At 36.3% G+C, this 12,372-nt stretch overlaps 1 protein-coding gene across 1 annotated transcript in view; it reads left to right on the forward strand.

Annotated features, from left to right (window-relative positions):
• ubr3 (ubiquitin protein ligase E3 component n-recognin 3) overlaps positions 1 to 11,317 on the forward strand; it is a 66,523-nt gene extending 55,206 nt beyond the window's left edge. Inside the window, exons 37-40 of the mRNA XM_042336247.1 lie at positions 1,309 to 1,491; positions 4,507 to 4,716; positions 5,122 to 5,261; positions 8,679 to 11,317. Coding sequence (XP_042192181.1) covers positions 1,309 to 1,491; positions 4,507 to 4,716; positions 5,122 to 5,261; positions 8,679 to 8,796 — 651 coding nt within the window. The 3' untranslated portion in view covers positions 8,797 to 11,317. The remainder of the gene's footprint in view (positions 1 to 1,308; positions 1,492 to 4,506; positions 4,717 to 5,121; positions 5,262 to 8,678) is intronic.
• Positions 11,318 to 12,372: the final 1,055 nt, after the last annotated feature.

Consider the following 12,372-nt stretch of genomic DNA (forward strand, 5'->3'; position numbering starts at 1 on the left):
GTTCCACCCAATATTTGCTTGTTTACTCTTGTATTTTAAATATGTCATCATATGAACCGGCCGATCTGTTTAGTGTTTGTGAGAAATAAAATTTGCTGCTGTTGCAATTAAAATACAACTTCAAACCACATCAGAAAATCTTAAATTCTGGGTTCCTGGCTTGTAATTATAGAATGAAGCTACAATTTTGGATGAAAATATTGCAAGTTTAATATATACAAGTCTTCCATCTTTTGGATTTCCTCTAAAAAAAGTATAAAATTTGAGTTGCAGATAATTAAACTTGCACACATGTGAAGTGATGAAAACTTGTCAATAATTAGTGTCTATTTTAGTCTTTGCACAATTATCTGCCTTTTCAGTGACCAATATCTTGCCAGTTTGCATTAAATGGAAGCTGTACTCATCTGTCAGTTCTTTCTGTTCCTGATTTTCTAGCAATCCTGAGCACCATGGCAACACTATTTTCCTGCAGTGTTTTTAAATATAACTATCTCTTCTAGTACAGAAGGAGGCCATTCGGCCCATCAAGATAAATAGTTTGGGGTCCATATCTTCGTACAAATTTCAGTACATGCAACCCTTTTGTAGATGCGTAAGTTGTTGCAAGTTTGAGTAATTTATATATTACCAACACATTTTATGGTCATGATTACACCATCAATAACATCAATACAGCTCATGTATTAAACCTATTTCCAGTTCTACATCATTTGAAGGCTTCATTTAAAAAAAAAAATATCTTGTTTCAATGTCTTGTTTCAGTGTTTTTAAAATTTTCAAAAATGCCCTTGATTCTCACAGGACTCCTCTAGTGTTAATTTTTATTTAATCAAATTGTACGGTAGATTTACCAGTTGATCAGCCTGTCTGTCTTATTAATGAGACTTGGACATGTGTATATGCCCTCAACCCTGGGAGCTAAAGCCCCAATAGGTAGAGCAGAACGAGCTTGCTGTGTGGTTGTAACAGTTCAAACTGTTAGCTTTCAAGGACACTTTGTCAGTTTTACAAAAGAAAATTCATTGTGTACGTTTTTTCTAAGTTTTTTTGACTGACCTTTTAATGTTATGAAATGGCATTTAGAGTACATTAACCTATTTTGTGAACTATCGGAGTGGCAGGTGTGTTGTTTGTCCTCTTCCATCAACATCATCATGATGAAGTCAGCTGCCACAAAAGTGTCACCCTGTTTGCATTTAATGACGGATGTCAGATTAATGTGTTTTATACCTTATTGCCTTGGCGGCTTATTACAGCAGATGGTCTGTGTAGAAATTGACTAGCTTTTTTTTTCTTATTTACAAGGGAGCTGAGGAAGAATTTGGGATGCTCGCCAGCTGTGTTGGGTTACTGTCATCCCCCTTTCAGCCAGGTGATCCAGTTAACAGTTCCTCCTGCCTTGAGTGGACAATCCCAGCACTAGATATTGTATCTCAGTGGTGCTCGGAAGTAACGTCTTTTGCAGAGAATTGCTCAGAGCAAGCAACGGTAAGGCTAACCATCACCTTTCACAACATAACCACCTCATAAATATGTTCGATAATTAACTTTTTGCCATTGATATTTGGCTAAGGTATCTCAACTATTGAGCTGTATTATTGTGAGATTCTTATGCTGGCATGTAAATTGCACAAAAGAGTTAAGTTTGATGAGAATGTCCGAGATTATTGTAAATGATGAACTGCCTCCCAAAAAGGATGGTGAGCAGCTGGTTAAGATAATTGCTTATCTCCATTTCTGAAGACCTTTAGTCTAATGTAGCCCGGGGGAAGGGAAATTAAATGGGAGTAATGAACAGCAGTGGCTGTCAGGAAGTGCACATAAAAATACATATACCTTTGCTTGCTGTTTTATATCCTCTCGTTACTGAATCCAAATCAAACATTGTGATGTAGTACTTTAGAGAGAATACAGTTATTGCTTTTAAATCCTACCAAACTAGTGTCAATTTGCATTTCAAAATGCTAACTCTATCCTCCCTTTATGATAATAACTAACCTTTGAATTTTACGTAGCGGACTTGCTGTTAAAATGGCTCAAAGTGCAAAGCACTTTACAGGTAATTGCTATATGTAGCAAAGCTAGCTGCCAACTTGAGCACAATAATATCCCACAAACAGCCATTAAATGAATGACTAATTTATTTGTAGACGTATTAGTCGAAAGACCAGAGAAACTGCCTTTTCTTTTCAAATAGTATCGTCAGAACTTTTACACACAACCACCTGACCCAGCATCAAGAACCCTTCCTATGAAAATACTGTATATTCACTGATTTGCATTTAGAAAGACGGCTGCCTCCATCAGCACTTCAAAACAGCAGCTGGCGCCTGGTTAGCCAAAATAGCCAATTTGCAGGTCATCAGGATTCTGCCAGTGTTACTTCATCCACAGTGTGCAGGAGGTGACGACGGCGATCTCATGACGCGGAGGTCAGCCATTTTGTAGTGTGCCGAAAACCCCACACCCTTAAACTCCCCTCCCCGTACACACAAATTCTCCAAACAATGTAAGTGGTCCTGGCAGATAATCTGCACGAGCAACAGTGCACAAAGCAGAAGGACCGCAGTAAGAATACATTGCTCTTCAAATAGTGTCATGGGATCATTAATATACACTTGAATCATTCATTAGACCACACAAATGGGACCTCCATTATTGTTAAATCAACTTAAAAGCTACACCCTAATCCTGATTTGCATTTTATTAGCCTGTGGAGGAATTTCTGTCATTGAGGATTATTTGTATATTTTGGAGCTGTTTCCCCCGTGACCAGTAGTTTGGCAGAATAGTTGATGTGGAATAAATGTAACTGATTTACGTTTACGTACTGAGTCTGGGGAGATGAGTGGAGCAGGCATTTGAGGTCAAAGAGGTGCGTGGAAGGCTAGGGAGGCAAATCCATTATCTGCCTTCCTGATTTTATAATGGATAATCCAGGTTATTGTAACTATTTAAGGTGTAATTCCAGTTGTTAATTCAGAAATTTGATCATGTATTTTTCAGCGCAATTTTTTGTTTTTGAAATTAAATAATTGCACATTTCTTCTAAAGAAAACTGTTTAATGATGCAAATTAAACACTAATATGTATGGCCTTTTTTGAAATTTCTAAAAATAAAGTTCTTGAAACATTGATCTTTGAGTCCATTAGATGAAGTTACTGAAGAGCGAGGTACATTGTCTTGACATTCAGGAGACAGTAAATCACTTTATTGGTCACCTCAGTTTCAAAATCAATTGATGGAAGAGGAATAGAAGAAGGCAGTGAATAAGATCAGTCTTGATTGAGGGTCCGAGTGGATTAGCGACGCTTTCACATGGTGTGATGGAGGATGTATGAAAAGACTAGTGGAACTGACACTTAAGTAAATGAAAGATCTTAACTGCTTGAGCTGTGGCAGATGCTGTATCAAGACAACATTAGCTGGAGCAGAATTTATACTCTTCTGAGGAAACTTAGAACTGTAGAATGTACAACACATAAACGGGCTCTCAGCCCATCAAGTCTGAGGTGGTGGTGTTCTTCACATTAGAAGCCTAATCTAAACCCACCCTCCTGCTCACTCACCTTAATCTTTGATATTCCTCCTTGTCCAGCAGCTATCTAATTCATTTGAGGTATTTATGTATTCTGCCTCAACAACAGATTATGACAGAGAATCGGCATTCCAACCACCACCTTTATTTAAAGATTGTTTTATAATTTCTTCCTTTTTTTGTAATCGTCGAGACATCAGGTAACCGCAGAATTTTTCTGTACATCCTATGAAGCATTTTGTGATGTTTTGACATGATATCAAATGCAAGGAATTATTATTTATTTTCAAAAAATATAACGTAGCCTTTTTTTAGTTAACCAATAGTAAATAGTTATGTGTCAATATAAAAATATATTGGAGTATTAATTCCTGGCAATATGGAGTGATTATGATCACAATGTTTATTCAGGGAAGTAATCTAATCTGGAGGTTCAGACGGTCATAAGCAACAATTTGATCTTTGCTCACTATTTATAACCCCATTTGATTGCTTCAATCGTTTTATTTTTTGTGACCGGTTTGTGCTTACATGTCGTTATGATTGCAAAGCTATAGAATTGAAATATAATTTAGGTCCAACTGCCTTTGTTCTCCCAATCTATTTGCTTTTTCAATGAGGATTGCCCCATTTAACACAGAATTACAGTTCCAACACATTATATTTCTCCTATTGAGTTTGTAAACAGGTTATTTTTGTAGAATTACTGATGGTCAGTATTTTGTAAAGCTTTTTTATAAAAAAAACTTATAAAATGCAACCATACTTGAGTTACATTTTTGTGCGAAGAAGCAAAATATAAAACGTTCTGTTTATACTTACTGACTGATGTTCTAGTCTGAAATGGAAAACGTCGCTTAGCAATGTTGAGTTCATATAATCTTCATTTAGCTTCAACCACAGACATTAGTTGACATTGTATTCAAGCAGTTTGGACATTAAAATATAATATTATTTCTTTCAGAGTCTGCTTCAACAGGATCCACAGTGGTCTTCACCAAGCCTTCTTCAGTTACCTGAGAATTACAATACTATCTTTCAGTACTATCATCGAAAGGCTTGTGTTCACTGCTCAAAGGTGCCTAAGGACCCTGCGCTTTGTCTGGTGTGTGGTACCTTTGTGTGCCTCAAGGGTCATTGCTGTAAACAACAAAGCTATTGTGAATGTGTACTGGTGAGTAACTACAACTTGAATAGGGTAGGACAAAGAAATTATTATTTCTATGGCAAATTAATATGGATATGAGCATGTTATTTGCACAGAACCAGAAGAAGACGCAGGGCATAAACTAAGTGAGCTTGCAGCTAAGCAAAAACATAAGACACTCACATGGAATAATCGGCTATATCGTTGCTTCATTGAAGAAGTTTTGTATTGTGTTTTAACACACTAGTTTTATAGAGAAAAATTAGTGGTGAAACTGGTTTAACTAACTTAGTTCAGTGTAAAATTCTCCATTTGATACTTTTTTAAAGTTTAATACTGATGATGTATTAGATCTCGTTTTTATTAATTTGATTAAGAAGGAATAGAGTTTGCAGGAAATGCTGACTGAGTTGTTTGTGTTACTGTTGTCAGCACTCGCAGAACTGTGGAGCAGGAACGGGAATATTCCTCCTGATTAACGCCTCTGTAATAATCATCATCCGTGGACATCGGTTTTGTTTGTGGGGATCTCTATATCTTGATGCTCATGGTGAGGAAGACCGAGACCTGAGGTGAGATAATCAGTGATTCTCCTTAATTCAGAAGCATTATTTCTGATGTTCATATAATAATAATCCTTGTGTTTGATATAGGGCCTTATCATATTGAGACTGCTCCAAACTTTTCTCAGGATATACTGTAAAGTGGTTTTGACTGTATTTTGTGGGCAAATGCAAATACTTTATGTGCCTTAAGAGCATTTGTTCATGACACTCTGCACTTACCTACATATCCTTCCATTTTTGTTCTGAAGCAGTTATGTTTCCAAATGTTTTCAATCCTAACTTTTATTTCCACCTGTTTCAGACAGCCCCCCTAATTCTGTGTCTTCAATAAGTCTCTGCTTCAGTATCTTATCAAAGGGCTTGTGGTAATATAAAGGTACAATAACCAATGTGTTCCTGTTGTCCACAACCTCTGTGACAGCCTCAAAATAATCCAATAGGTTTGTCAGGCATGATTTACCTTCTCTAAATCCATGCCAGCTCTCATTTATCAAGTTCCATGAAGACAAATGACCTTTAATTACATCCTTTAGAAGGCTCTCCCATAGTTCACTGCGGCTGGATTTAAGCTAACCAGCCTGCAATTCCCAAGTGTTGTGCTTCTGTCTTACTAAAAGATATAAAAAACCTCTTCAGTCCATTACCAATATTCTCAAATCTTGACAGCAATAAAGGGTTTCATCTAGTACTTCAACTATTTCTTCTAAAAATTATTTTAGTATGATAAAACATTTAATGACCCTGAAGGTTGTCTATCTTTAATAGTGTCCTAATAATTCCTTAGGAATATCTACTGCACTCAATTACTCTGCTAGTTTCTCTACAATTGTAGTTGGAGTAATTTTAGTGCCTTGTATTCTTGTTGGTAAAACTGAAGGTTATATCGATGTAATATTTATCGGTGGATCTGTAAATATATTTTAATTGTTTGTTAGCTTCCTCAAATTGTCACTTGTACCAATCCTTCTCAATCAGATTGAAATGTTCAGTTTAGTATATGCAACTGCCAGTATAATGATTGTATCTTTGCAAAACATGTGTCTGCAACCACGCCAAATCAGAATCAGAAATTCCCTTCTCCCTAACCTAAAACCTGTTTTTCTGAAATCCTTCTGTTTAATTAAAGTCCCCCAAACCTCCCTTGTAGCCAAAACCCCCCTATTTTTTTAAAATTGGAATTTTACCTTTACTTTGACTTCCTGAAACACATAGCATTGTGATGCCAGTGCTTAACTATTAACCTAATTTTCAAAGGTCATACATTTCTATTGATTGCTACGTACCAGGTGTGCTGCTTTGATTGCTTATTTAACGTGTTCTGTCGAGACACAATTCCGTAACTGCTTCATGAATGTAATTGGCAAGCTAGCTGATGCGTTACCACATTATTTCTGAATAGTTCAAATCATCCATAACTGTTTCAATCCTTTCTTAGTAGCCTGTGTTAATTGCACATACAATTTTAAATCAGGTTGTTTATTCTAGTCTGGCTGCCTGAAGGAGATCCCTTCACCTGCAGTGATTTGAGATTTCCTATTGAAATGAATTCAGCCATTTTGTATTTCCTCTGCAATTAAGTTTGGTTCTGAATATAATAGTGAACAGTGAGGAATTTACTATGTACAATGCTGTAGATAAGGATTTGTTTATGCTATAGTAATGCTCTGATAAAACAACAGGGTCTCAACAATAAACCAGAGAAAGAGATTGATTAAAAGGAGCTTACTGAATACGTCGAAATTTTATTGCCTTGTTCACTATTTTAACAATCCCTTCTTTCCTCAATAGCAAGTTATTCTCAAATTAAACGTGGTTCTAGGGGATGTATGTGTTGATGTGTATCCAGTGTTAATAAAATGGCAGAGCTGAACACCAGTGCCATCTACCTAACCTACCATGTGTAACATCCAGCCTGTTACAACTGCAATGCACAGTTGAGCAGATCATTGTATCTTTCCCATGATTTCTGAGCAGCAAAAGAAAAGTAAATAGATTTTTCTCTCATGGGTTCTGTGTCAGTTGCTCGCATGTGTATAGTAAGCGCCAAAAGTATCTTCTATGAATTAAATCAAATCATTTTCTGCAAAAGAAAGAAAAAAGCCACTCAAATGTGCAGCTGGTAAGTGTTCATTACCACATCATTGCCTTGATTCGTTCTTTCTGTTTCAGTCCCCTCTGTACTTGGAAGGTCCACATATTTGTCTACAAATGCATAGTCACTGCTTTAACAACAATCAGCTGTGAAGCTCTCTGTGTTTTGATATTATAGGTGAAAATATCAAATGCAACTTTAATTATTATAGGGCTGGTGGGAGACAATTAATTTGACCGGACACCTGGCTGATAATAATTTTCTTACATCCACAAATGCTGACTCATACTTGACACAATGAGAAGCATTGGATTAATTCTATATCAGCTGATAAATTTGGATATAATAAGAATGTGTGTGAGGTGTCCATGTACATCTGACAATTGCTGTTACACAGTGGTTTAAAGAGTCCATAAACAGCTTAACAACCACCACGAGATCCTGGAACATTTTGGCCTTGTACAAAATCAATGTCCAACACCAATACTCATCATGTGTGATATTTGGATCTGGGTCCAAGTTCTGTAGTTCACTGAGGACTCTTGATACCTACAAATTCTCTTATCTTCAAACAGGAACCTCATCTACGTCTTCCCATTGTGTTATGGTTGGGATACGATGTGTGGTATAGTATAGTATAATTTAATGATGCCCAGTTTTGCTTGTGGTTCAAGTATTCTTTATCAGTCTATTTGCCCGACTCCACTGGCTCTCCATCCCTTAGAGGATCGAATTCAAGATCCTCGTCCTCACTTTCAAGGCCATCTATGGCCTTGTCCCCTCCTACCTCTCTGACCTGCTGATTCCCTACCAACTTGCCCCCTCCCTCTGTTCAGTGGGCTCCGGCTTGCTCCATGTCTCCCGCCCTACCATCGGTGGCCGGGCTTTCAGCCTCTCTGCCCCCACACTCTGGAACTCCATTGCACAGTCCCTTCGCCTCGCTTCCTTGCCTCCTTCAAGGCCGGTTTCAAGACTCTTCTCTTCGATCGTACCTTCGGTCGCCCTCCCACCTCTCTGCCTTCCCTTACCCCACCCCTCCCCCCATGCTCGGGCCCCAACACCTGACTGTTCAGCGCTTTGGGACATCCTCCCGATGTGAAAGGCGCTCTATAAATGTAATTTTGTTGGTGTTGTGTTCTGATCATTAAGTACAGCTCTGTATTTTCAGAACAGATATTAAAGGAAACTCAATATATCTTCATCCTTTTATGTATCAATGAGATTTTACAGAATCATTTTGCATTCTACGGGGTTGCTATCTGTTTATTTGAAACAAACATGTCCAGTTGCATTGTTTTATACTTACTTGTTTCTTTCCTCCCAACTTACAGACGAGGCAAGCCATTGTACTTGTGCAAGGAACGCTATAAAGTCCTGGAGCAACAGTGGATAGCGCACACCTTTGATCACATCAATAAAAGATGGAGCCTACATTACAATGGATTGTAACTAATCTTGCACATCTCCGATGCAACACGGTCATTGACCAGCTTTAATACATACTTTCATACATGTTAAAAATTTTATTTTTAAATAGTAGTCTTTCTATTAAGTAATCATCATTATTCTACATGTTCGAAGGTGCTATCAATATCACTTATGGCACTGTGTGGAAAATCCCAGCAAAATATGGTTCCAGGATTCGGCTCAAAGATCTTTTACAAATCGAAATAACTTTTTATTTATTAATCATATTGTAGTTGCAACAACATATGAAAGAAAAAAAGCACAATTTAAATTCAGAAGTTTCCCCCTTCCAGCTAAATTAAATGTTTAGAGTATAAGGCGAAGAAAGGTGGACTGTAATTTTTTGAAGGGTTTAGTTGCAAATTCTCTTGATATGAAGGATACCAATTGTAGAGATTTGATCACCTAGATGTGATACCAGACACTATTTAGAAGTGTTTATTTGAAGCCTGCTGCATTTGTTAAATTGCCTTTGTTTGCGATAAGTTGATTTGTGCTGAATTTTCAATATTTTGCAGAATTTTTGACTGTTTTGGATTGTAACTAACTGTAACATTCTGATGAGTTCATTGTAGCTTGCTTGGTTTTGTTTTTTTTAATATAAAAAAAACTCTTGGATATGTCTTCAGTCTAAATTGATTTACAAGTTTTCAGTTTTGAAAGGTGAAAGGTTTAGTCTAAGGACAATGAATTTTTTTGCTGAAGCTAATTGAGTAAAGCAAATACACTATTTGGAATTGACTGCTGCTAATAATGTGATAGAACTAACAAAACAAAATGATTGATCTTCATTGAAGAGAGTAGCTTTATGTTAATGATCTGCTCTGGAAGTTTATCAGCACCTTATGGAGGAAGTGTGTTTACTTGGTTTTGTCACCGTACAGAACATGGAATGTTCTAATTACAGCCACGCATCCATGACTTTCACAACAGGAGTTTTAATATTTTTTAGAATAATTGGACATGAAATAAACAGCACTGTCTATAGTGAGACTTTCACATATCAATTGACAACTGTAATACTTGTGCAGTGTAATCCACACTATCTGTCTACTTGATTTACTAAATACTCATGACTATGATAGTGTTGGATGAGAAATCTCATTGTTATCCTCTTTGATTGGATTTGGAATGGTATTCATGTCCAGAATGGGATATATACTGTTCAGAAATTGTCTATCTCTGTTATGGGTAGGTGAAAAATATTGTATTGTGTCTGTCAGACAGGATTGATTCATATTCACAACTATGTTTTGCTTTTGTTGGTATTTTTATGCAGCAGGCTTAAGGAAGATCCTATATTTAGGGCTCTGTCGGTAAAATATCGAGACAATTAATTCAAGGGTCTGTAAGAGCTGCATTAAAATGAGTGATTGAGTTTGTGGTGGAATGTTGCTGGAAGGAAAACGTTTCAGCCATATCTGTAGACCATAAGAAAATCCATAGATCCATCAAGACTGCCTTGTTAACAAAAGATTTGTGTCTGCAAAACTAGTCAAGTCTAATGTGAGGAATTTAATACAATTGAATATTCAGGTTCATAGTTCCATATTGCTCTAATGTGCACATATCGAAAATGGAATTCTTACAAGATCAGTCCGACACGGAAAAGGGAAAATTATTGTAGATTGGCTCTTGGGATTGTGTGAAAGTGATTTGAGCATATAAAACATTTAAGAACTACCGGAAAATAGATATTTAATAGCTAATTTGATTATTTTATTTGAATCACATGTGCAGCTACTTAAATAGCCGACACATTCAAGGCCCTGTGAAAGTTCCATTGCTTAATGGTTCAACACCACTTTCTAATTTTGTGCAAAAACAATTGATTTGATCCATGATTTATCGATATGCATAAGTATATATCAATGCCCATTGTTGAATATAAGACATTCTTAATGTACAAGAGAATACAACACTCGCAGCAGAGCGTAGTGCAGAATACTAAATACTAATAAACGGCAGCAAGGTTTAAATTTAGTGACCGCATGTGTGTATAAACAGACAACAGTAAGTAAGACGTAGGGTGTATAATAATTGCTTGTACCTACTATTGCTGTGGGTATGATAATGGATTATGAATTGTCCTATATTAATTTTAATGGATTGTTCTTTGCTACTCTGATTCCCAGAGATGGTAATGGGCTTATCTTCACTTTGTCCCCATACTAATGGTGGAATTTGGATACCAGATACGCAGTTGATTTAAAAAATGTACTTGAAGAATTCATGCATGCTGCTGAGTTAGGGTTTTTTTTGTTAGTTTTTCTAAGTTTTGTAATCACCACTTTGCAGTCTAACATTTTCATGCAAACAAGAGTGGTGTGTGTACTTTGCAGATAGAAGTTGAGTGTTTCACCAGTGTGTTGCCCCGTATGAATGAATATTTTAAATACAGTACATTACTGTAGAACCTAAAGACTTTCTGGCACATCGAAAAGAAAACCTTAAGCTTAATAAAAATGACTGTAACATATGTTAATAAAAAATATAAATTGAACATTGTGTTGTTTTTGAATTGCAAGACTTAAAATTATTTCCTACTTGATCCAGATGTTGGTAAATATGGGAAGGTACAGATTTCAAAGATGTAGTTTGCCGACCCTGCATTATATAAATATATGCAAACTCCTCTGTGTTTCTGACCTCTATGCAGTTACATTTGTAGACTGATATAGTTTAAGAAAGTGCACCTTTGGAGATGGGTGCTTTCCGCATTGTTACTACCTTTGACCATTTAATCAAATTTTGTTTAATTTACATTCTTCATTACCAGACCAAGAATGTTTTTGTTTCTTTAGTGGCTAAAAGTACATTGACATTAACTTGTCTTTGACATTGACGCCTGCTTAAAAGTCAACCTGTTCCTCTTTTAGAAATCCATTCTCAGTCTCTTGCAAACATTACATTTTTGGATTAAATTCACTCGTGATCTAGAGTAGCAGTATTTGTGCAGTTGTTTGCTCATTCCCATGGCTCTTACTTCTGTGTAAAACTTCCCTGGTACATGTTACATTTTGAAATAAATGGATTCATGAAACAGTTGTATTATTTGTTCTGAGATTCTCACAACAGAATGAAAAGGGGAGAAAATTAAATGTAGGATATCCTCAAATCTGTCTGCCAAGTGATAATTAATATATGTGCTTTCAGTTTACAAACTTCATAAGTTTACTGTCAGATCACTTTACAGTATATTCTGTGAAGCCCTTTAAGACGTCTAGAAGACGTGAAAAGTTTTTCTATTAAAAATAATAATAGATTATTATTTATCTATTTCTATTCCCCATATCTTTTAAAAACTACATTTATATGTGGTTTTCGTTTGCCTTTGGTAAGGTAACATGCGCATTTTTGAGTGAAAGCATGAGAAGAGCATTTGTAAACTTTATAAACCGAAAATAACGTTAAAGAAAACGATGAACTTATTGACCACCAATGTTTAACCGTGGTAATAGCCATGATTCTAGTGGAAAGACATTGGGGAGTTTGCTGGATGATGCCATAAACTGCCTCGTGGGTTTTTACCTTTACAACAATGTGCTGTGTCAATGT

Source organism: Callorhinchus milii, unplaced genomic scaffold (genome assembly GCF_018977255.1).
Source record: "Callorhinchus milii isolate IMCB2004 unplaced genomic scaffold, IMCB_Cmil_1.0 Scaffold6, whole genome shotgun sequence".
In the NCBI taxonomy this organism is placed as follows: domain Eukaryota; kingdom Metazoa; phylum Chordata; class Chondrichthyes; order Chimaeriformes; family Callorhinchidae; genus Callorhinchus; species Callorhinchus milii.